Here is a 25,852-nt window from a genome sequence, read left to right on the forward strand (position 1 = left end):
TCTTTGCGTTGAGCTGTATTTGCATAGAGCTCTATTTGCATGTTGGCTTGTGCTGCTGTATAATATTAATAAGGTATTAAAGGAGAGCAGTGAAGGGGAGGGGCATGTTAAGATTTCAGTCTTGTCTAAGCAGGGCCATGCAAATATGCTTCCTTTTATCCAGAATTAATGACTAATGCTTTAACTGGCCTCAGACTGGGATTTTGCTTTCTTGGGAAAGATGTCTTCAGCAAGAGGCTGTATTTTCCTCTCTGTCTTCCACGCCCTTGGAGACACGAGTGGGTTTGTCCGTTTTGGATGGAAGCTGCAAGACTGCTTAAGCAAGGAAATCTCTCTGTTTACCAGCATACGTGTCTCTGGAAATAAATGCAGCCAGTAGAAAGCCACAGCATGGGAATGGATGAGAAGGAAGAAAGGGGAAAGGAGGTGGGGTTGGAAACAAAGGAACATAGGTGGTGCCTGTCTTGACATCCGGATCTGTCTTTGCCCCAGAGTTAGCCTGGCCTAGGAATCTGTCCTGCCTGGGGGTGCCAGGCTCAGCAGCAGCGTGTGCTAACCGAGATGGTGCCAGCATCTCCCTGTGCTCTGCTGGCTGGGGCGTTCTGGAGAGCGGGCAGGGAGCAGCAGAGGAGGTGGATCCCTTGCCCAATGTGTTCCCAACAGGAGAGCCAGGGAGGGAAGCTCAGCGTTTGCACATAGTTATCTCTTAGTGCTGATAATGTGATTGCAGGACCCTGGGAGCCCAAGTAGTAATGGCTCCTGTGGGGGGATTAGTGTGATCTCCAGGCAGGAGTCACCTTCAGCATGCAGGGGAAGGAGTACTTCTGGAGCTGCAACACCTGGTATATTTTTATCAACAGTCTGAAGAGGAAGGGGAGCTGTTCTAGAAGGACCTGTTTATAATCAGGGCTTTATGAGTTACTCTGTTCTGAATATATGGATGATTACAGGGGGGCCAGAATTCCCATGTGTAGGAAGAAAGGTGCCTTAGCCCCAAGCAGGTTTTGCATTACCTGTCCTTGGGTTTGGTGGGCCAGAAGTTTTCCAAACCTAGCTTGTCACTAGTGTAATTGCCTCCTGTGCTGAATCAGCTTTCCTCAGGGTGCCATCCAGCTGAACCAGGTTGGCTTATCCCAAAGTCTTAGTGTTTTAACTGAGAATGGGAGGATAGGAAGGGTGGTGGGGGGTGAAATGCTCCTGTCTCCATGCTCAGTTCACGCTGTGGACATTTTGGTATTAACCTGATATTCCCACAGGTCACTTGGTGGAACAGTTTGATCTTGCTGTGGGGATTGTGCCATATTATGGGGGAAGCTCTGTTCTTAATCCGTGCAGAAGCCGTGAGGGGAAAAACAAGTCTGCAACATCACTTGGCAACACAATTATTATAATAGGGTTTGCTTCTTCCTACACTGCCCAACTGAATTATTTTCTCCATATGGTGGAGCTACTCTGTTTTTAACTGGTTCTTCCTGCCCCTTCACCAGATGGTTGTTTTTCTGCAGGACCTCTCAGCTCTTGCGCATTGTGCCTCGCTGAGCTGAGAGCAGGGAGAGGAATTCTGGTAAAAGCAGGCTCAGGAGAGGTCCTGCCAGCTCTGCCTGGTCAGGGGGAAGGAATATATCTGGTGCTGGACGGTGAGATGAATATTCAGTGTTACCTAACAGGATAACACAGAGCAAGCATCCTGTTTATATTTGGTGATGGTGAGATTTTGATGAGATCACGAAGTTGAAGGAGCTGTAAATGTGCTACACACCAGAGAGTCTTTCCCTTCTTGGTTTCCAGCTCATTTCAGGCTTGACCTGTAACAGCTCATTGTCGTCCTTGTCTTGGGCGTTAAGCACAACTTGACTAATACATTGCAATCCTGTCTGTCTTCTTGCTATTTTCGTCTTCCTAGGGCAGGGCACCCTACCTGTAAGCTTCTTGTTGCTCTCCAGCTGCCAGGGGATCCTAGTCCTCCCCACAGCAAGCTTCTGCTGCTTGAGTGCTTCCTCGTGATACCAAAGAGAAAAAAAAAAAGAATAGAGACATACGGAAATTCTAACAGGAGGTACAAAGTGTTTAAGATAAACCACTTCTGTAATTTACTCTTCAGGAAAAAATAGCCCACCAGTGCTCTGGGTAGCCAGACACTCTGCATCTGTATTCAAAGGCCTTCCTCATTTGCTTTAAGTCTGCTTTTCTACAAAAACGAGGTGTGTGTGATCACAGAGCTGCTTTGTTCCCCTTAAGTTTTGACTCTGGTGAACAAATTCAGCAAATTTGATGCAGGAGGAGAGGTCTCAGTGGTATTGAGTTCTACATGTTCCATGAAAATAGGCAGCTGGGCAGAGCCCCTGTTAATGCCTGGCCCAGAGGAAGGGCTGTGGTGTTGGCTTGCTGGTTAATATACGGCGCTGGGAGGAGTGTCTCTGTACAGGGGCTCAGTCCTGAGACCTCTCTCTGTAGGAAACAGCAAAGTCTTTCTCTGGCCTTTTCTTTTTTGATTTTTTTTTTTTTTTACTTGGTGAGACTTGAAAATAAAAATAACACTTTTCATCTTCAAAGAGCTTTAGAAACATCAGCTAATTAATCCTTCCCTCGTCTAGCGTGCTGCTTCAAGGAAAAGTGGGAAAACAGGGATTTTTCTAAAAGTGAGTGAGACTGATCCTCAGAGGACCCATCTCAATTCTGAAGGGTCTGTGGCTGTTGCTCCACTCCAAAACATGTGGCTCTGTACCATCTTGTGGATTGTTCCTTGTTTCTGTAACAAATAAATAAACAATGGAATTCAAAGAGACAACCAAGAAGTGTCCCCAAGTGCATATGCCCCAGCTTATGGCTAAACCATCAACCTGAAAGAGCTGTAAATGGGCTTAATCGGGAGGGGAAGAAAATTCCCATCATTGAATTTTAGATTTTTAAATTGGTCATGCCCAAATCTGGGAAAAATCATTCCCATCAGGCCTGACTGTCATATCAGCACAAAGGGTATGGATGGAGGCTGTAGGTTGCTTTTGCTCTCTTGCATTCAAATGAGCTCTGTGATCCATGTTTTCTGCTGATGGTAATTCTGACTTCTGGTCAGGAGCCACACATACCTTGTCTGTGTGTGGGATGGGCATCAGTGCAAAAAGCCAGTGCTTGTGGTGGGTTTTCCCTTGCTGTCAGCCATCAGCCAAGTCTGGCAGAGGTGCCTGGATCACCTCCAGTCTCAGGGATGTGTTGCAGAGCACATTTGACACAGTGAGTTAGCCTCGAAGGGCAGCAGATCAGCAGGTGCCATGCTTTTGGTTTTCCTTGGCAGTGTGAAGGAGGACTACACCTCCTTGGTTTTTCTGGGTTCTGCTTGTGCCGAGTACTTTGTCATCAGGATCCTAAGGTGAGCAGCTCCAAACTCAACAGCATCAAACACACTGCAGAAGCTTTTGCTCTCAGTTTCTTTCTCAAGAGAAATTCTGTAGTTAATTTTCTCTTGAGTCTACTCCTATTGGCTTTTCCAGGGTGTTTCTTTTTCATTACCCTTCAACGGGTGTGAACTTCTCTGGGGTCCGAAACAGGACACGCATGCAACTCTGTGTCATTGCTGGCTTTTGTCATGCACTCTTTTTGCTTTTGTCAGCAATTTTTTTTTTCCTATTCCACTTTGCATCAACCCTGAATTCTATTGCAGAAATGGTTGCAATTAGAAAGTAATGGTTTTAGAATTGTTGGTACATAAATTAATTATAGTTTCTGGTGGGACAGAAAAAAGAGCAAGAACAGAAAATGCTTCTCAATCAAGCAAAAGTTTTCCCTATTTTATACATATTTACTATTATTCTACAACTGAAAAGCCGGGATCCAGAAATACTGGGGAAGGATGAAGTGGTGATTACAGAATGCATGTTCTCAAAGGAAGCTATTTTAGGTTTCCTCAAAGCAAAAAAAAAAACAAACCCTCAGGCTCCCCTGAATAAGAAACGTGATGCTCTACTTTGAGTAGAAACATATCAAGTTCCCTGCAAATTTGTTGTCTTCAAATTATTGTCTTGCGCTTCCCCTGTCCATCTCTGCATAACTCTTAATTTGGCTGTTCATGTCAGTGTGCATAAATACGCAGGAAATGAGTCCAGAGTGGCTCTTGAAGCTGTGGTTGGATTTGCTGGACTGATAGATTAAAAAATTACTTTTTTTTCCTCCTTTTCCTTTTAAACTGAGACACTCAGATTGGGCATCAGAAAGACACAGTAAACAAGGAGCCTGGTGTTGCTGTTTTTAGACAGGCACTGCTCAGAGTAGGATTGCGCTTTAGGAGGTGCTAAGTATGTTCAGCAATATTGGCATTTTGTTTCAGTTGGATGAAGATCCAAGAGAAATCTGAGCCCTTCATGAATGGAAGCAGTCTTCCCTCATATGCCCCTACATTGCTTCTCCCTCTCGCAGGGCAGATGTAAGGAGCTGCATCCCTCCCACCTCCATCCCACCTCAATGGGATATGGAGCTGCTCGCTCCCCCTCTCTGGTGAAGGAAAAGCAGGAAAGCCCTCAAGTTCCCTTTCCCCGGCCACACAGCCCTGTGGAGATCACAGGAGTTGTAGCACTTAATCCTGTCGCTGCTGTAGCATCTTGTGGGGCGGCGACAGTGTGCATGAGCAAAATACATAATTAATAAAGCAGCGGTGGTTGGCATTTGCTGCCTGGCGATGGGTGGGATGCGAGGAGAAGCGGCAGGGTAATTATAGACGTGAAAAATGAGGCAGGAACACGGGGTAACCTTTCTAGGGTAGCTGTCCCGGTGATCGATGGGCCTACATTGTTTTCTCGCTAACCTTTTGGTGAACCTCCCCTTAGAACATCAGGGGAAATACAGTTATTCCCTTCCCCGTCTTGTTTGTTGGTAAAGCACTCGTGTACCACCTTATTATTGCACCCTAAATATTGCTGTGTGCTGCTAGTAAATCACAGGTGGGCAGTGAGCTGCCCCCCCATGCAGGGCCCTCTGTCCTGCCCCCGCTCAGCTGCAGGCACCAGCTCTGTCATAGCCCCAGTTAAACCCAAATGACGGCTTTCCACAGCCAGATTGGGTGTCCTGGGAGCTGCGGGAATGGAGCTGGGGAAGGGTGCTGTAAAGGTAACGAAACGTACCCTAAGGTCTTTTGATTGAGGGACAGGGAAGCTTCAGGACATTGGGGAATGGATTCACGGGCTTAGAACTGGATGAAAGTATCTTTAAAGGGAGGTGTCTTATCATTAGCATCCCCTGCTGCGTGAGCATACTGTGGTTTTACCTATCAGAGCCAAACCTGCTCTGTTTTTTCAGAGCATTGCTAACACAGCTCTCAAATGATGGGGTTTCAGGTTTAGGGAGGCTGAACTCCTCTGTCAGGAGGAGGGTTCAGTTCAGGCATTTCGGGGGGAAGCATATGATACACACCAGATAAAATTGCAACATGTGAAAAAAATGTGAAGAATGCCAGGAAATGTTCTTGAACCCTGCAGTTGACTTAACAGAGAGCTAAATGTTACAGGCAGTCACGATAATTGAAGATAGGAATGTATACATAAGACAGCCCCTTCTTTCACAAAAGGGTGGATCTTTGCCTTCATGTCCTGGGAAGTAATTTTGATTGTTGTATTTATTTCTCTGGAGTTATTACTAAACTTCCTCCCAGCCAGAAGAATTCCTGATATATGGGGATTTCTTTGCCCTCTACAAGGACAGTACTGGCTACTTACAAAAGAGTGAAATTAAAAAATTACATCCGTACTGCAGTGTGATCCAGGGACAAATTAGAAGTTAATCAGATGGGAATCAGTTCAGATTCCCCTTATGTATAGTGAAAAGTTTCTTTTGTATGATTTTTTTTTTCCCTGCAAGATTTATCTCTCCAAAATTTCTGTCATAGCCACCTTAGATTTTAACATGCGGAAAATGTTTATGTTTTTTTCAGAAGATTGGGATAGCTTTAAGAACTTGTTTTGGCAAGAAAAAAATGAAACAGTAAAAGGAGACATTTGAAGAGTCCCAGAAACAAATATATGACTATGTGTTGACATGTTATGAAGGTGTTGGGAGCGACTCCTTACTTAAAATTGTGTTGAAATTTGCACTTACTATGGATTTAAATTCATCAGCTTCACACTTTAATGATTGAATTTAGGTTCTTGATTTGGTACAGAGATGCACTAGAGAACAATTGAGTTTTCTATGTGATGTTTTTAAATAAAGAACAAACTTAACTTTGCAGAAGACTTTGTTTTAAAAGTCTTTCTTCTGAAGTGGTGCCTTTCTTCCTGCAAGCATCATGCTTCCTTCAGGACTATTTGCACAGCACACTTGCGTTCTTGCTGCTATCCTGGTTTTCTGTCTGGCTCCACTGAGATGTGTGACATAACAGTTAAAGTGATAGTTGTTCCTCTGCTACAGCTACAAGGGCTCTCTTCCATCACTGGACAAGGGAGCAATTGCAGTCTTTGGCCCTAAAATATGGTATCTGCAGGATCTAGGCTCATAGTGTTCACCCCAATGGGTCAGGGATTGCATTTTTTTCAGGCTTGGTTGCAGATCCTGTCTTAGCAGATGCTGAGCAGCAAGTCCCAGAGCTTTTATTTCCAGGGTGATGAGGGATCCTAAATTAGGTTGCAAGTTTTTTAGTGCAGGGACTGTTTTCTTGCAATTATTACATCATCTAGTACAGTAGGGCTCTAGTTAACACTTCCAGATGTTAACCCTAATAGAAATGTAATAAAAATAAATTAAATTCAGAGTGGATTTGTGATTCCGCAGTGTGTGCTGTGCCCCGCTGCTTGTGCAGGGGGCTGTTGTCACCTGCTCCATGCTGACTCAAGTAGGGCTTGAGTTGAAAGTGGAAATTTTCAACTTCTTGCAGCAGGAATAGCCAAGTGGGGCAGCTCCGAGGTGTCCCTGCTGTTCCCTGCCACGCAGATGAGCAGGCATTCCCAGGCTTTTCCTTAAACTCTGTGCGGAGCAAACAGGTCCTTGGAGTGTTAGCAGGGTGCTGTGACTCACTTGGCGGGGCTTAAATGTGGGCCTTGGATTTCATGCGCTGCTCCCGGCATGGCTGCTGTCTTACTGGGTGATATCTACAGGTCATTTTGATCTAAAATTTGCCTTACCTCAGTAATACCCATCTCTTTAGAAAGAGCCTTCAAATCCATGTATTATTGTTGTTGTTCCCAGCTATAACGAGTAGAAGTCGTGGTCTGATAGATACGGCACACTGTTCACAAGGACCCCGCTTCTTTCCTTGGCTTTGCTGTGCTCTCACTGTATGATCTTGGGCAAAGTGCTCCACCAATCTGTTCCCCTGTCACCACACATCGTCTTAGATCATCAATTCTCTGGAGCAGACACAGTCCCTTACCACGTTTTAGCATCTAGCATTGTGAGGTTCCGGGCTCTGCTGGGGCTTCTGTGTGCTACAGAAATACAAACAGTTGCGGCTAATAATAATATTAAATCTGTGTGGCTCTTCAGAGATAAGTAAAGGGCAATGCTCCTTTCTCCAAGGAGCAGGCAGGATAAATACTTCATTTTTGTCTTTGTCTTCTTCTACTTATAAAAAAAGAAGGCAGCCAGTAGACATGATTAAAAAAAGAAAAAAAAAAATAAAGGAAGGCTGCAGTAATTTGATATTTTTAGCCTCAGACCTGCTACTTGTTCTGTGAAGCCAATCTTAGGATCATGGCCTGAGTCTGGTTCATATCCGTGTTTGCCAGGGATAGAAATCTTTTGGAGCCTTGTATTGACAGTTGGCTCAGTATTCAGGCTAATCCTATAAAACCACCATGCAGCTTGGTGCAACTTTCAGTATTTGCCGTGAACAAAAGTGTCAGGAGCGTTGCAGATCAGACATGAGAAGCTTCACTTGGCCAATACGTGGCAAGGCTCTGGGCTGGAACGATAAGGGCTTGGGATGGAACTGAGCGTGGCAGAACGGCTGGAGAGAGGAGAAGTCAACTTTTGTTTGTTTCTGTGTGCTGTGGGATTTTTTCAATTATTATCTCATTTCCAAAGAAATGCAACAGCAACAACAAAAGGTCTTAAATATTCAGCAGTGAAAACAATAGATTTGAAAAGGAAAACAAAAAGTTAGAGCCAGCTCTGGCATTGGTGGACACTTGGCTCTGAGGGAAGCGGGAACAGCTTGGATTTGCATAAATTGCATACTGCGGGTCAGAAAGCAGAGTCAGAATTATGCTTTCATTGCAGTGGCATGAATGGGAGCACATAATTGGCATTCTTCCCCTCTTGATCAGATGCTTCCTTCAGGGGATTTCTGCACCCAATACGTTGCGGCTCATCCATTCACTGCCTGGCATGGATAGGGCTTTTGTTTTCAAATTATGATTTTTCTATTCTCTGATTTCTTCCATAACCTGGGGAAGCCCTGACCCTCCCCCCACGCATGGCCCTTTGTTTGGGAGAACAACCAGAGGTCACGCTGTGCTGAATGTAGCTGCTGTTGCATCACCCCCTGTGCGTGTTTTTGTGCTTGTGGCTCAGCGTGGAGCTGCTGACCCCCGGGGTGATGGTCCTGGTGCTCTGTGTTGTGCACCTCCTCTCAAGTTTATGGAGTCCTGCACTTCTGAGTGCAAAGAGGTGAGTGTCATTGTGGTCAGTCCAGCAGGGCTTCCTCCAGGGATGCTTGGCTGTGACAAGCTCAGGAGGCTCTTGGTCAAACCCAGGACCTGGCTCTCTTTCCCATTATTTGGCTTACTGGCATTTTTTTGCCTTTTATGATTTCCAGCTCAATCACAGCTAGGGGATTCAGGTTCAGCAAAACACAAGTGCATGTTTTACCTGAGCTACAGCCAGGTTCTTGCCAGGACTCAAGCATTTGCTTCAGATGATGCATATGGTAAATGCTTCCAGCAAGTGCCTGTAGAGCTGCTAAAAACCTCACAGAATCACAGAATCACTAGGTTCATCCAAACCCTTTCCAGCTGGATGTCAAGTCCTGGTTGTTCCCGCTGTGTGGATCCTTCTCAGCGCTGCACACCCAGGGTTCTTGTGACACCCTGGATGCATGGCTGCAGTTTCCTTCTCCTCAGAGCCACTGGCCAGACCAGGTGTCCCTTTGTCCTGTCCTTTTCTGGGACCATGCTCACACTGCTGTGGATCTCAGGTCTGTCCAGCAGCAATGGCAAAGAGCAAACAACAGCTAACAGGTATTGATGGCTGAGGCCTGCTTCTTCATTTATTTACAGACAAATGTTTGAACCTGTCATTGTTAAGAAATAATATTGATTGGAGAGATTTTGTTTTATTCCTTAGGTCTGTTAGTCAAAAGGGTAATTCCTCCTTTAATATCTTCCCGCCATGGGCTCGGTTCCATTGTACCTTGTCCGGAAAATCTTTTATTTTCAAGGCACAGGGAAAATTATCTTTATAAAATATAAACTGTGGGAATTTTCATTCCCCTCTGGCTTTAGGAGGAGGAGAGCAGCTGGTAGAGAGTGGATGAGAAAGGCTTTATCTGCTATATTTTGGTTACTGCGCTTTGAGTGATGGGTTTAATAATTGATAGAGCAATTTAGCAATGATCCATAATCCTGAAAGAAGCCTACGCTCCCCTCCCTCTCCCTCTCCCTCCCTTTCTCCTTCCCTTCGAGACTGACAGGCTGCTCTCAGTGGTTTTGTCTGCAAAATTTCATCCCTTGGTTTCTGTAAACAGCCTGACATGGGAGAGGGGGGGAAAAAAGCAAATGTTTCTAAATCTTTTGTCTTGTTTCCACAAACAGCTGCACTGTCTTCTCCAGCCCTGGGCTTCAGTCATTTATTTTCTCACATGCTCTTGCTGAAGAGAGCAGGAGGTTTTCTTTAAGGCCCTAACCTAAATGAATGTATTTACCATGTATATAGGAGAGCAGAGAGGTGCAGAGCCTCCCAGCAGGGACCCCTCCCTCCCCATTTAAACCCAGGCTTTGTTCATGGCTGAATCCAGCTTTCTTAATCCCAAGAAAGATGCATAGGGATGGCAAAGTGCTTGATATGTAAGTGTGGTTTACTTAAAAGTCTTCCAGGATTAACCTATGGAAATTGCTTTTTCCAAGAGCCTCATGTGGATGGTGGCAGCGAGCAGGGGGATCCTATTGGAGTGCCTGCTAGGTGTCTTTGTGACTCCCTGTTTTTCCAGATGGATGCAAACCCATAGCAGCACAGGGTTGTGTTTCCAGGTGCAGGGTGTGCACCCCCTTCACAGGGGTAGGGGGTTCCTGGGTGGGATATCCACAGTAAGTGTGGAAGAGAGCAGGAAGATGAAGCAGAAAAAGGAGACAGACATAGTGAGGCAGAGAGAAAAAGAGACAAGGTTAGATGTACTGAGTATGTGTTGGGCCGAGGCAGAGTGAGGAGAGGGAGGAGGTGCAGCCTGGCAGAAAGCCAGGTATAAGCAAAGTCAAGTGAGATGTATTAAATTATGTTTTTCCATATGTATTACATAGATGCCAGATTGACAACAAGTTGTAATTAAGCATGACATAAAGTCAGCTATGCACAGCTGTATTATTCCTTAAAATTACAAGGGGTGAGGTCCTTTGGGGCACGGCAGAGTTTCTGGATGCTCCACCATGGGAGGTCTCTAAGACAGGCTAGCTGAATGCTTGCCAGGAGTGACACAGGCTGGCCCAGGATTGGGGCAGGGAGGGAGTGGGTGGATTCCTGAGGTTCAGGCTAGCCCTGTCTTCCTCTGACACCATCCTCTGGAGTTTTTTCACCCTTCCCAATCAGCACCCTGGTGGAACGTGAGCAGTGGCCAGGGCTGGTGGGTAGTCTAGTATGCTTCTGTGAGTTATTTGCTATTAAATAGCCTTAACTGTCAATGAGAGGCTTGGTTGATAATTACTCCAGTCAGGTTTAGAAGTAATTGTTGTGTAACTTGCTCTCTGTTTTTAAAAGACAGACCTGTGTGTATGTACACAAGATTAAAACACCCTGGGACCTGCACCTATACCACGGGACACACTCCTGTGTGTAGGAGGATCTTGGTGACCTTCCTATTGAAGAATGTATGGTTACTGAGCCTTGTAGAGTTGGAGAAATTCAGACGACAGGGGGCCCTGAGAGGTCATTTAGTCCATCCTGATGGTCAAGGTAGAGTCTGCTATGAGATCAAGATCAAGACTTCATCTTGCTGCATCTTAAAAGCCTCCAAGGATAGCAACTGCGGAGTCCCTCAGGGCAGCCTGTGCTGGTGGTTCATTTATCTGCACAGTGGAGGTGTCTTCCCCATTCCCAGAGGGATCCTCCCCTGTTTTGGTTCGTCTGTCATCTCTGCCTTCTGCTGCCCACCTGAGGGAAGAGCCTGGCACCATTTTCCCCATGTGGCAGAGGAGGAGGGGCAGGCTGCTGTCATGGACACGATAGTTCTCCCTCCCCTGGAGGTTGCTCCAGTTCACCCACCCACTGGGATCCTCCGAGCAAACAGGTGTCCAGATGTGGCTGGAGATGGGTTACCTCATTCCTTGGTCTGCTGGTCTTGTTCCAGGGAGGCTGTTGGTCCTACCAGCAGGGGTCTTCCTTTCTAGACCACTGCCCCTCGAGTCAAGGTGCTCATGGCCATTCCAGCTGAGCAGCTCCCCAGTTGTCACCAGTGCTTTATTGTCCCAGGGGCCAGACCTGGCATTTTTCCTGGCCTGTCCAGGTCCCTCTGGGTGGCAGCCCTGCCCCCAAGTGCATGGTCAGGTCTCTTCAGTGTGGCATCACCCATAAACTGTATGACAATGCACTCTGCCTCCTCCTTAGGTCAGGGATAAAGATGTTACATGACACCAGTCTGGGATAAACCCCTGCGGTACCTCACTGGTTTACCAGCCTCCAGTTCATATTTATGTCCTGTAACATAAACCATCACCGAGGGCTGAGTGGATCCAGCCTCCAGTCTTTTGAGCTGATTCAGATATTTCTCGAAGTGTTGCAGTCTGATCTTGAGGGATGGGCAAGAGCAGTGTGAGCAGTGCAGTGTTGGAGCTCTCTTCTTTCTAGTGGTGGTTGTATAGGTGGTCTGGCAGCCCTGGAAATGGCTCTGGCTACACGCACAGTCCTTCCCAGAAACCAGGTGCACCTGTGTTTGACCTGTGAAATACAGAGCCTGCTAGAAGGCCCTGTATTTCATATATAGTGGCACTGTCCTTCTTTATCATTGAAAGCAACGCATCTTTGTGGGCAAACAGTATCCTGTGACCAACTGGGTGGCATTCCTCTGTGGTCCTTTCCCTCACTCAGGAATAAACCTGAGCTGACTGGCCTCCCCATGGCTGAAACTTTATTCTGGAATCTGAAAGGCATAGTGTGCCTGCATATTCTGGGATGAGTCTCCCAGGGTTGTCCCTTGCTCAGGGATGCAGGAGTAATGCAGAAGTCCAGCAATGAGGGTGAGCCCAGAATTTCCCTGCTGAGTGACACAAGTGGGGCCTAGAGCTGCTCTCCTGTCCCCTGCCTGCCATGGGGAGTGAGCAAGGAGGAGCTGTTGGTACTTGTAGGTGTGTTGAGCTCTGGGCCTGGTGGCTGTCTTTATCACAGACACAAAAGTCTGCAGATGCCCAGCCCTGGAGCAGAGGATGGCCTTAGTCTGGGGGTCATCCATATCTGATGTCTGCATCCCTTCCGGGTGTCTGTGTGAGTGGAGAGGTGGAGGGGTGAGGGAAATAGCAACTGTAACCTTTTACTTCCAGAATATGAGCCTCTCTCCTTTTACATCCTTTCACTTTAGAAATTATTTAGAGTCTGAGAGGTACAGAGGAACAAAAAAAAAGATTCTCTGTGCATTCCACCTCCATTACCTTAGAGTTAAAGGTTCTTTTCATTCTACAGTACATGGCAATAAAAGATGGACACCTCCACAGAATACAAAAGAGTCAAGTGAGCAGGTATGAGAAAGAGCCCATAAAGATGCCTAAGAAAGGGTTTTTCTGAGAGGAGGATAGAGCTCCATCACTTGAATAAAAACCCCTTTGTAAGACACACAAAGGATGCAGTTCCTTGTCCTCACAAGAGGTATCTTGGTGCATGGGAGAGCATGAGCCAGCCCTGAGTGAGGTGAAGCCCTGGCTGTGCAGCTGGTCAGTGCATCCCTGCTTGGGCAGAGGAGCTCAGCTCCTGCCTCTCTGCCCAGAGCTTCCTGAGTGGAGATGTGAAAGCTGCTGCTTCCTGGAATTCAGGCTTTAGCAGGTGACTCAAGCAGGTAGGGTGAAACAGGAGCTGTGTGTACCAGCTCAGAGACATCTTCACTTCAGGTCTGTCTGCACTGCCTGCAGCTGCCCCCAACCTTCCTCTGGAAGCAGGAGCACTCTCTGCTCAAGGTGCCAGCAAGTCTCAAGTCTGGAGTTATATTTTTGTCTGATGTGTATACTTGTCCATGAAGGACTCTGCTGAGACTATCACTCTTGGCCATGGGACCCTACCAGAGGTGGTAAATTATCCCTGGAGGAAGGCACTTTGCAGGGAAGTTTTAATATTCAGAAAGAGCCCAGCTCTCTGAATCTGAGTCCGTGCAAATGAATTTTTTTGGCATTTGTTTTTAATGTCCTGTGATGTGTGGGTGAAAAAGCCAGCAAGCTAGACTGGTAATTAATTTTCCTGACAGAAACACCAGACAATGAAATTACCCTGCCACAAAGCAGGGTTGCTAAAGTAAATACTCTGCCAGCAGCAGGCCTGAAAGCAGGACGGGGTCGTGTGTGAGGTGCAAGCAAATGATGAGATGGGACTTCTGCCTCTGGGGACCTGTGGGTGCTGCCAGCACGGGGACCCTGGGGCACTGGCAGCACTCTGGTGTACACAGGCACATTCAGGCTGGGCTCCAAAGGATGGGGGACTGACTGGACTCACTGCTGAGCCGAGGAACAGGTCACTCATTGCTGTCCAGGCAAGTAATTTGGTCAGAAAGGGGTAGGAGATGTGGGAAGTGGGGATGGTTGCTTTTGTCCTGGAGATAGAAGCTCTTGGCAGGGCTCTTCAGTCTTTCCCAGGCTGGTGGCAGGTGGTTTCTAAGCCTTTGGTCTGTGATGGTGAGATTTGTATGAGCTGTAGAACAGGTTGTGCCTGTGCATGCAGGAGGGGAGTGCCTTTTGTTGGAAGACATCGAGGGCAGCTCATGGGAGAGGAAGGACAGGAGGGCAAAGTTTTCTGTTTTCCTTCTGTGTGTCTTGTACTAGAGTCAGGAGTTACTGTGCCAAGAGTGTTGCCGATGCACAGCCAAGAAATGGGTGGAGAGCAGGAAATGGGGATGTTCTTGCATGTATTGAGGTATCTGGCAGCTGGCTCCATTGTGTGCTGTCAGACAAGGTCCTCACCACAATCGAAAGGTTTGGTGAGTCTGTGTTAAAAAACCTGTATTGTTGGTACAGCAAATCTTTCTCTGTGCAGTCATGGAGAGAGATCTGCTGAAGATCTCTGTGCTGTTTGGGAGGGTCTCCTGCCATGTGAATCGTCCTTCTGATTTATGATTGCGGTACTCGGATGTGCACACTTTCATAGGGCATCTTCCCTTTTTACACAGTGTTAGCAGATGCAGAGTGGAGAAATCTAACACAAGAACTGGTTAAGGCATGGAAACTGTTTTCTTTACTTTTTGGAAAGAGAATTACACCATCTTTAATGCTGAACTAAATCTGAGTGCTTTTAGGAAAACAAGGGTCAGTTGTGGAGTGGACTGCATGCACATTTTAGGACCAGAGTTATTTAATGTATTAATTATCTGTAAAAAGTGCTGGACCAGTAGTGAAGTGTTCAAGCATGCAGATATCACAGACTTGCTTAGGTTAGGCTACAGAAAAGAGTGAGGAGCATTTAAAGGACTTGATCTAGATTACAGGAAACATTATGCCAGATCAGTGCCGTACTGAAAGGCAGTAAACACTGGAAGAGAAAAAATGAACTATTTCTGCATAATTCTGTGTCCTAAATTAACTGCAGCTTCTCTGGAGAAAGGACTGTGTGTCTCAGAGGATCTCCCAGATAAAACATCTGCTGAAATGCCTCGTGTCACTCCAAAAGCAAACAAAATATTAAGCTTAGGGAAGACTGGAACGCGAAAGCATTCTGCAAATAGTGTAAAATAAGTCTGGGGAATGTCTTTGTGTTTAACTCTTTCTAGGTCTGTTCAGCCTGTCTCCAAGCAGTCATGTCAGGAAGAGGAGTTGTAAGGTCAGGCAGTGGAAGTGGATTGAAACATCCATGGGATGGTACACTGAGAAGCCAGAAGCTGCTGCAGACATGGGAGAACAGGGCAGAGCTATAAAAATAGCTTGTGTTAAAGGACAGGTGATTCAATCACTTCCATCTTCACCTCTAGACCAATCTATGTGAACATGAAGTGAAAGGTGACAAATTTAAACCTGGTGAAGGAAAACCAAGCTTTAAACAGCTGAGCTAGGATGCTATTGAAAGCAGAAGGTTGCCTGTGGAACTCTGTGCCACAACATGTGATGGAAGTCAAGATCTCACCTTGTCTTAAAAAACTGACATGCTTATGTTAAGAAAGAGAAGAGTTGCACATTAGATCCTATGTACAGAAGGATGTATGCATCCATAACTGAGCATAAAGAACAACATCCACCACAGTAGAGGTTCAGAGGTATTTTATCAATGGACAGATTATTTCATTACAGAGCTCCTGCCCCAAAATGCTTGGTATTGGCCATCTCAAGCAGGCAGAGCACTGCTCCTGGTGACTGCAGCTCCTTCTTACACACAGCAAACAGGAGGTATCTGTTGGCTGAAAACCTGGCAGCCTGTGTGGTGTCTACTACCTGTTGCTCTTGAGCTGTCTTAATGACTGCTTAATTACCTTAACAAGACCTTTGTCTTAGGCCACTCCCTCTCCATGGAAAAATCACAGTTAGGATGTGAAGACTGTGAGAAAACCACAGCAACTGGTGGCTGTGATGTACATAAGGCCCCTAGATACAGTCCCTTCTCACAGGCATTCTCACCATTGTTAGAATTCATAGAATGAGTGGTGTTCTGTTTAGTTACATTTTATGTGTTTAAATAATATGGACATTGATCAGTGCTTTTCTTCCCAATTGCAGAGATGGAAAATTTCTTCTGCATGTAAAAAATAAATTCTCTCCTAATTCCTGCACTCCAGAAAGTGGAGCTCTCAGGAAAACCCACTGGACAGCTAAAGACTTGGGAGAAAAAAAAAAAAAAAAAAAAAGACAAAAAAAAGAAAAAGACATTTTGGAACCTCAAATTCTAGGTCATCCCTTCTTGCAGGGGTCTGAAGGTGTTGGCAGCATAAGTGTGGGGAGAGAAGAAAGGAGGTGTGCGCTGCATATGACAGCAGTGCAAGTGTTTTCTGTGAACAGGGAGTTTTCCACACAAAATCATGTTGGGAATATCCCTGTAGTCCACCCCTCCACTTGAGTTAGTGGGAGGGATTTGAAGTTCAGGCGATTCGTGGCTGAGCTCTCATTAGTGACCGGGGACATTTCGTTCACAATGTGGAAGGCAGGCAGGGAGAGGCAGATGGCTTTGAATGCAGGATTTACATAGTAATGAGATTCAGGTCACCATAGCTGTCTTTTTCTCTCTGCATTTTGTCTAGGTGTCGACTAGTGTGTAGGGATGACAGGGATGACGGGATGACGGAATGGGAAGGAAAAGAGGAAAATTAACCCCTTGTTCATGAGGAGAGATTGCTGTTAGAACAAAAAGTTTATCACAGTGAGCTAAAGAGCAGTAGGGTATGACGATGACAAGCACAGAGGAAGCTAGAAGGGCTAAATGTAGCCACTTTTTAAGTTTCTGACTAGTTTTTTTGTGGGAATGCCACAAAGAATTCTAACTTTAAAATCCCAGGATTTCCTGTAATTTTTACATTCTGCATTTCTGGTTTAAGAAGAGGTAGTTTGGGACTTTTATCATTACAAGTCCCCCCAAAACTGGAGGAGTTGGTGGACTGAAGACGGGGTATGGATTCTTGCTACAGGGTCTTTGTTTCTTTGGAAAAAAAATTACCATTTTGCTTGGTTTCTTGGCTAAAGACTTGTCTTGACATGACTGTGTAATGGCGTGATTAAAACATAATATTTTCCACTGCAATTGGTAATCCTTAGTATGATCTCACTAGTGTCAGATCTTATCCTGATGACAGATGGGGAACTGGGAACCATGGGTCCTATTTCAAGCTTTGGATGGTGGCACTTGATTTGCTCAATAGCCAGCTCCAGGCATTCCCAAAATATGCATGAGGGCCCAAGAAATCCCAAGGCTATATTTAAAATTATGAACATTTTAAAGCAGTGTGTGGTTTTTTTATCTGTCTTCTGCTCTTTTTTTCTTTATAGTTAGAGGATTATGGGAGAGTAAGTTATTCTTCCTGCTGTACGTACCATGAAACCAGAAGCTGGGGCTTCAGCAGCGTTGCAAGAAGAACAGGACAGAATCTTTAGGAGATCCTTGTATAAATAGGAATTGTGTCACATAACTGCATGTGGACATCTAGGCAGAGGTGGGATAAGTAAGGAAGGTGTTTGCGTGTACAAGGTTTTCAGTATTTGGAAAATACTTTTGGTTCTTCCACACAGAAGTTTTTGAAACGCAGAATGTTTGGAGCACATAGGTCAGGACTCACCTCACCTTGGCCGCTGGAGTTGAGCGAGTTCATCTAACCTCATCCTACAGACCTTTTCAGCATCAGTGGAGAAGGATTCCAACCACCCCAGGGCAGTGGGACAGGTTCCCCCTGGAAGGGGAGGGAGCAGAGGTGCTTTGGTGGCATCTCCTGGAGACTGCAATAAATGCATAGCCAGAGAGGTGCTGCATTTTGGCTGCTTGGGCTGAAAGGGAAATCTAATCAGGCGCCTGGGACAGACTGGGAAAGGAAGGCTTCTTGGCTACTTCCTCCTGAGGAAAAGGCTTAGGTCTAATAGATTTAATTACATTATTTCTCTGTTTTATGTTTATGTTACGGCCATTTGTTTAAAAAGTCAGTAATCCTTTTATACCAGTCCTGTAATGATTATTTAATGTCTGGCTGTTTGTGAGCCCACGGAGCTGTGTGAACAGAGGATGCTTCCCTGCAGGAGATCTGCACAGTTCTCCACAGGACAGTGAGCTGGGCCTGAGAGCCTTGATTGGGTGCCTTCATATTCCCACTTGCTGGATGAAAGCAGCAGTAGTTCTCTCCTTTACAAAATGCTGCCAAATGTAGGGCTGTCTCTTGGCTGTATATGGCCACAGTACTCTTCTGTAAGGATAAATATTCACCAACTAACGTTTGGCTAGCAGGCACTGTGCCAGTGACCAGTGTGTCCCTCAGCTCTGTCAGAGCAGTGACACTTGTTGGTAGCAGCTCTGTGAGTGCCACAATGGGCACCAGCTGCCCTACACCAGCCGAGCCGTCCTGCCCCCCTTGCTGATGTTTTCTGACCTCTTCCTTTGCAGAGCCCCTGAAATCATCCTCGGTTTACCCTTTTGTGAAGCAATCGATATGTGGTCATTGGGATGTGTCATTGCAGAGCTGTTCTTGGGCTGGCCCTTGTACCCAGGAGCTTCAGAGTACGATCAGGTGGGTGTGGATATTGCCCTGGGTGCTGGTAAGTGCACACATCTTCTTCCCTTCTCTTGTCAGAATGAACAGATGCCAACTTCTTCACTTTTGCTAATGATGGATCTGTGTTTTTTGCTCTCCCAAGTCAACATTGTCATCATGCACCTGGGAATCTATTCCAGGTAACCAGTGTGCAGCTTGGTTCGCTGGCTTTTAAGGCCTGGCCGCCTGAGTGAAGTCTCAATTGAGAGTCAACGCTGCCATTGACTGGAGACTGTGTACATGTCTCTCCTCACTGAGCAGAGCAGGCACCCGGTCTCTGCTCCAACAGCAAGTGCTGTATAAAGCCTTATTTGTCAGAAGAAACTGCACAAACTCAGCTGCATTTCATAACCCCTTTTATGAGAGTGCATATTAGAAGCAATGACAAGAAGGAGGACGTTGGCATTGATGTAGGCTTCCAGTTAATATAAGCTGTCGTCCCTTTTCTCCCTATAGGATTTTATGCTCTTTTTGTAGACCTAAAAGCGATAATGCAGCAGCAGCTAGAGCCAGGGCTGTAGAATACTTTGCATTCCCATAGTATTCTTCAGGCTGATCTTAGCTGTCTGCAAATACAGCCTGAAAAGGGTCTTTTTTTCTTTTAGGAAATATTTTTTTTTAAAAGAAAAAAAAAAAAGGCAGGATAATAAATAAGTTTTTCACACAGTGAAATGTTTTCTTGACTTTTCTTTTGAAACTAGTATTTTTTTATTCAGAGCTCTAAAGGTAAAATTTGGCAGGGGAAATAATGTGCAGCAAAGAGCAGGGCTGTTAGTGACTCTAAAGGAAATCAGATGTAGCGGAGAAACTTACAAGCGTTTGAAAATCACATACCGAGCATGAAGAGTAGATTTCTTTCTCTTCCCTGTTGCACCCCAAAGGCCATAAAACACACAGCTGAAAAAGAAATCACCTTACTGGCCAGCTTAACTGCCAGTTAAAAAAGTTAAGAAAGCTTCCTCTGGTAAAGTGTGACGAGGGCTCCTGGGGAGCTGGGAAAGGGGTAAGGGCTGATGCTGGCCCCTGGCTGCAGCGCTGGCACTGGCTGCAGGCAGGATCCTGGTGCCTCTCAGGTGTGTGAGCTCTGATGGACCTAAAGAGCTGCAGAGCTGAGCAAGCCATGCACAGTGAACTGCGGCCTGAGTGCTTGGAAGTGATTGAAACCACGGCTGCTTTTCATGCCTTTATTTATTTAATGTTTTTATCAGTCTCTGTTTCTTCTCTCAAAAACACTTTGCATTCTTCCCTAGAATTTTCTAGAGTAGGTGACTGGCTTTAGTAGTTTTGCAGAGTTTGCAGCAATTTTTCAGAATGAAGCCGTTCAGGAGTCAGGAGGTGCCAAAGTTAAGGTTTTGTGTGGTACCTCAGGCATGTGTGACATTGGTCTTTAATTGTGTAATCACAGACCCTTTCTCCTTTATAAATAAATAAAAGTTTGAGATCCTGGAAACACAAATAGAGTGTCTTTTTGCTGTATGGGTGCCAATGAGGTCATGCTTGTGGATGCAGCCCAAATAACATCATGTAGTCAGTAGAGACAAGTAGTTTCCATACCATGAGGGCGTCAGTTGGCTTGAGTGTATATTTCACCTTAGTTCAAAGCTAGTCACTTCATAATCCTCTGTTTGGAACTTCAAACTGCTCCTAGGACAGGCTGTGTGCTCAGGTGGAAGAAAACCAGCAAAAGTTAGAGAGCAAATACCAAATTTGCTGAATTGACTTCCTGGAGAAGAGAGGGTGCAAAGTGTTGAGACATCCCATTGAAATCACTGTGTGGGTCCTTCTCTTTGATCTTTAGAAACTTAGGGACTTTCCTCTTTTCATCCTTAGGCCTTGTGGGAATGCACTCTAAGGGTGAGTTTCTAGTGATGTATGTGATAAATTGAAGGAATTCCATACAGAAATTCTCTTCCTCTCATTCCTTGCACTGAGTTTTTTGGGGTGAAGTCTTTCTATGTGCTACATTTTCTTTTTTTGTCTGTTCTGTTAGTTCAAATTCTTCCTGCACTCCTTCAAGGAAGATCTCCAGAGATCTTCACAGGACAAACAGTGACCTCTCATCCTTCTCTTACAGATTCGCTACATTTCACAGACGCAGGGCTTACCAGCAGAGTATTTGTTAAGTGCAGGGACAAAGACCACGAGGTTTTTCAACAGGGATACAGACTCACCGTATCCCTTGTGGAGGCTGAAGGTAGGAAGACATTCCCTTGTTTCTTTTACCTAGCAGCTGTTGGTTGGAAGTGAGGAAACATTCAGGTCACCTTAGAACCTAAGTTTCTGCTTTTTGCAGTGCAGCACAGACATAGGGGTGGGTATTGCTCAAGGTAAAACTGCCATCCCCAAAATTTGGAGCCTATAATACACCTGCTTGGCATTGTGATGTTGGAAATTTAAGTCCAGCGTTGACCTGGAAATCTCCCTCTAAGTAGTCAATGAATTGGCCTGTAGTGGGCAGCTTTTGCTCTGATGTCTAGCTCACTGCAGGGGGAAAAAAAAGGCAAGCATTTTAATTCTGCAATCAAAACTACTAGTAAAGCAGGTGAGCCCTGAGTGTCCTGTGCCAGCGTGTTTGGCTGCATGCTGTCCTTAAGGAGAGAGGCCAGTGGGCTCCTGGGATGGGATGCTGCACCTTATGCCAGGGTGGATGTAAGAGACCCCCCATAGTTGGGAGGGCCCTCAGAGGTCAAATAGAAGAGATAAATCACCTTGTGTCATGTAAGACGTCACATAAATGTGGTGGAGATTGTGTAGATGGTGTCTGGTCAGGCAAGAGGGACACGATGGTCCCTGATAAAGACAGGATGAGGCACATGTGGGAAGTGGCACATAATCTGCAGCTGGTTGCAGGGCAGTGTTGGTCAATACCTGTGTCCTGTTTTGAGCAGACGCCAGATGATCATGAGGCAGAGACGGGGATTAAGTCAAAGGAAGCAAGAAAGTATATTTTCAACTGTTTGGATGATATGGCACAGGTAAGAGCATTGGTGAGTAACCAGCAAGACTGTTCACATGCTTTCCAGCAACACTAACAAAAGGGAATTATCTAAGTTCTCTATGTATCCTGTTCTTGGGTCAGCTTCTGAAAAATACCAGGATTATGCCTACCAAATTAGCTGTTGCGTGCTACTTTGCGGGGGTTACTGCACACAGGGGTGTGTGTGCTGTAGTAAAGCAGCCTTGGTAAGTGGCTGAGGCACATCTCTGAATGTTGAAATCCTGGGTTTTCTCTTCTCTTCTCTCTCCAGTGCTCTTCTGTATGACTGCTGGCAAGTCACTTGGTTGTCTGTGCTTTAATATTTCCATTCGTTAAAGGGTGACAATGGAAATATTCACCATGGGCACAGAGGAGTGTGCTCGCTGTAAAACATCTCTAGCTGGGGGAAGAATGGGAAGTACTAATTCAGTGTCAGTTCCATATTGTTGTGAGAGCTAATCCCAGCATAACCACTCTTGTGACAGGAGTTTGTGCTGACAAACCAGTCTCCAGACTGGCCCAACACTAGCACCAAACTGGGGTTTGTGCTAGCAAGGTCTAGACATTGTAGTGAATAAAACATGTAAGCATGCAGGAATGGAGGTCTGGAATCAGAGGAGACTGGATAATTCATGAAATAATGTGACAAGTCTTTTTTTTTTTTTTTTCCTGGCACCTGATACATGAATGTGATGTTTTTCATAAACCTACTGACGATTTTTATGTATTTTATATATTTTTTGCTCACTGGACACATAGATAAGTATCTGATAGCACAGTGTATGATAAATACTGTGATTATCAGAGCTTGCCTGCTACCACATGGAAGCTGTTCATCTTCAGTGGAGAGTGACTAAGTGTTTCATTAGCCAGTGACCCAGGCGAGCTGAACACTTAACAGTCTGTCTGGAGATGTGACATGCACAAGCCAGATGAGTGGCCACCACGGAGTCTGGCGTGGCTCGTCAGCAGCTACTCCTTTAGACAGGGAGGCTCACAGGGCACCAACGTGCTCCAACAAGGAGTAAACACAGTTTGCTGGAGACCTGACCATCTGCTCTTCCCCTTTGGCACTCACTCCTGTCCCTTCTCCTTTAGGTAAACATGACAACGGATTTGGAAGGAAGCGATATGTTGGTGGAAAAGGCAGACCGGCGGGAGTTCATAGATCTGTTAAAGAAGATGTTGACGATAGACGCGGATAAGAGGATAACACCCATTGAAACTCTGAGCCACCCTTTTGTCACCATGACGCACTTGCTCGACTTCCCTCACAGCACACAGTACGTGGCTTTTGTTCCCCTTGGGCTTTGAAGAGGAGAGCTGGTTGTGGTGGAGACCAAGTGTATCTGAGGGGCTTTGTTAAGATGTTTAATCCCTAAGTTTTCATCGTTTCCTGCTTAAAAAAAAAGAAAAAAAAAAAAGACAATTTCCAACTCAAGGTTGCAAGAATTGTGTTGTAGGTGCTTGGCATTTAAAACGCTGCAGTGTGTGCTACATTAATTATGTAAATATTCAGTAATTACATATTTTTACATTAAAATGCAGAAGAAATTATGCAATTAGTGCTGAAAGTACCAGTCTATTTCAAAGTAATATAGTCCTGATTGTTACTGGAGTAATCAACATTACCTGCAGCGGGGAGCCAGCCCTTCCTCCCAGAACCTTCCCATCATGCCAGGAGTCAGCTTGGGGCTGTTTGCTTTTTAAGGGAAGAGCTGTTCTGCAGCAGGCTGTTTTACAGGCATAAGCACCAGGACAAGGAGTTCACTTTTTAGCTTGGTTGTTGTCCACCTGTGTCACCTTAAATACCACGTTCTCACCTCGTCTGACACGTGTGGAATGGGGACGGGCTCCGCTGCCTGATGGAGATGAGATGAGAAGAAGTCATGTCTTTAAGCCTGACTGCCCCTTCTCCTAAGGCTGCACCACAGAGCACAGCAGCCTGAAATGCAGGATACCTGCACGTAGCCCACTGCCCATGTCCAGTTCATATAGGGACAGGCTTCTCAGGTGTAAGTGGAGAAGGTAGACACATAGTGGGAGTTTTCCAAAGCTTTTAGGACACTTAGCTTTGAACATCCTGCTTTACAGCACTTGGCAGCTTTCACAGGCTGTCCCTTCTCCTTGACAGGAGAACAATTACTGGCACAGTGCTCTACTTCATTGGGTGCCATTTGTATGAGTGTTTTAAAGGCTGTCAGAAACTCAGGTACAAAATTAAAGGGGGCTGCTTGAAGAGCTGCAGAGCTCATGTTTTTGTGCTGCAGAGCCACAGGTAACTGTGTCAGCTGCCCTGCCTGTATGTGTGGCTGCAGTATTTGGAGTTTGTTTGAGGTAGCTTTCCCCCTTCGAAGTAGCTGCCTTTTTGTTACATTTATCACAAGATAAGAGCATCTGCTTACCAGAAGGTAGTGGGTGCACGATCTGTGTAGACCCAGACTTAGCCTGCACAGCCATCTTTGAGCATTGTTACCTATAAATAGATAGTAAGTGATAAATTAAAACAAGATGGGGGATGATTGTGCTAAACAGGAAGAAAGTAAAGTTTCATATAAAAAACATTAATGAATAAAATATTACAGCAAAAATACTGAGTGAGCATCATAGACAATAGTCTTTTAATTTGCAGCAGTCCTTCTGACTGTGCAACAACCGATTGTGTAAGATAGGAGAGATTTGTGACCTAATGCATTGTCGTCAGAAATCTTTCCACTAACGCAACACTCCAAAACCACATCTTCATTTTTGAAGTGCTCGCTTGTGGCTGCTCAGGCAAAGCCCCAGAAAGATTGGAAACATCACTGGGGCCAATAGCAGTGAGAATTTTAGCCAAATAAAGAATTCAGCATCACGTCTCTGAATACTGAATGTGTGCCAGCCGGTGTGTAACCCCACGAGCCCCTCCACGCTGGAAGAGGTGACTGGCAAAGAGAGCAGTAAGCTGTAACCAGCATGGCAAGTGGATGGAACTTTGGTCTGTGATTACTTGTGGTTTGGAGAGTAGAAACATCAAAGCCTTGAAAGATGCAGGGAGCTATAATCTCTCTTGGAAGTAAATTGGGCAGGCAGTAGAAAAAGTGAGAATATATGGAAGCTGTAGCTTCTGGAAGGAATCTCTGCTGTGGCACGTTTCAGAGAGGCTGCAAGTTCGAGCAGCACAAGAGGGGCTGTTCTGCTTTCTTACAAGCAGACAGAAAAGTCAGCTTAGCTTCCCATTTCACATATTTAACTTCCTGGCTCTTAAATTGCTGAGTACTCCTCAGACTTTCTGTCTGTTTTGCTTTGTCCCTGCTGGTTTTCTCCCCCACCTTTTTTAAAAGTAAAGCCAGAGAACGTGGTGCTGCATTTGTAGAGCTTACACCTTGTTAGATAAAACCATTTGGTAACACGCACTGTTCACCGTGTACAGAGCCTGTAGTCTTCCCAGTGCTTTCTTCTTTGTGCAGGGAGAATTATATTCATACTTGACTGAAAAGAAGTGATCCAATAGCCTTCTGTATTTATTTGTTAAATGTTTGATTTTGCTGGATGTTCTGTGGCCAGCAGGTATAGTTCTGGAAGTGAATGCACATAATGGGCAGCTGTGCACAGTGTCCTGAGCCTGGCTGGTCTGCAGGTGTTTATGGGCCAGATCCAGTTACCAAGACATTGCTTGTAGGAACAGAGGTGACCATTTGAGTAAGAGACAAGGGATAAAAATATCTAGGTCCCCTTCATCAACCTCAGGGATAATATAAGGTTGTTCTTTTTGAAGGGACACTTTGTCTCTTAAAAATGATGTGAGGATATACCCCCTACCTCCAGCACCTTAGAGTGTTACAAAACGGTCAGCATACAGCTGATTTTAACTGCCTGGAATTTCTCTTTTTCTGTGTTGGGATAATGGAAATCAAATGAATGCATTTATACTTTCTGAGGTTGTGTTTCAGACTCTGAGGTCACATTTGTAAAAACAGTTACTGTGGAAGAATTGTGAAAAACCTGTATTGGTTTTCAGATGTCAAAAAGTGAGATTGTACTAAAAATACACTGTTGCCCAGGCTCACTGTGTTGCTGTCTCTTAACCTCTGTATGCTTTGGTATTATAATTAATGAAATATGGACAGTTTCATCTACCAGCTGCCTACTGTGCTCTAGCAATGTAGAGAGTATTTAATCTCCTTTACTGGGGCACAAAATAGGATACTTCCCAAAATTTCCATTGCTGTATCAATAACATTTAAGGGAAAGTCAGTGTAAGAAAGAAGCTGTAATCATTCCCCCAGAGATCCAGTTCTCAGTGTGAGATAACCTCAGAACCAGATTTCCTCGGGGCACTGAGGAATCTGCTTTGGAATAACTTT

At 45.3% G+C, this 25,852-nt stretch overlaps 1 protein-coding gene across 4 annotated transcripts in view; it reads left to right on the top strand.

The window, feature by feature from the left end:
- The window catches only part of HIPK2 (homeodomain interacting protein kinase 2), a 131,863-nt gene that overhangs the window by 74,380 nt on the left and 31,631 nt on the right, over window positions 1-25,852 (top strand). For 2 of the 4 annotated variants that reach the window (XM_033514228.1, XM_033514230.1), the window contains exons 3-6: window positions 18,382-18,505; window positions 20,604-20,723; window positions 21,418-21,516; window positions 22,605-22,789. In XM_033514228.1, the coding sequence (XP_033370119.1) occupies window positions 18,382-18,505; window positions 20,604-20,723; window positions 21,418-21,516; window positions 22,605-22,789 (528 nt within the window). The remainder of the gene's footprint in view (window positions 1-18,381; window positions 18,506-20,603; window positions 20,724-21,417; window positions 21,517-22,604; window positions 22,790-25,852) is intronic. The other 2 variants (XM_033514229.1, XM_033514231.1) reach the window with 1 other exon arrangement.

Source organism: Parus major, chromosome 1A (genome assembly GCF_001522545.3).
Source record: "Parus major isolate Abel chromosome 1A, Parus_major1.1, whole genome shotgun sequence".
Lineage (NCBI taxonomy): Eukaryota > Metazoa > Chordata > Aves > Passeriformes > Paridae > Parus > Parus major.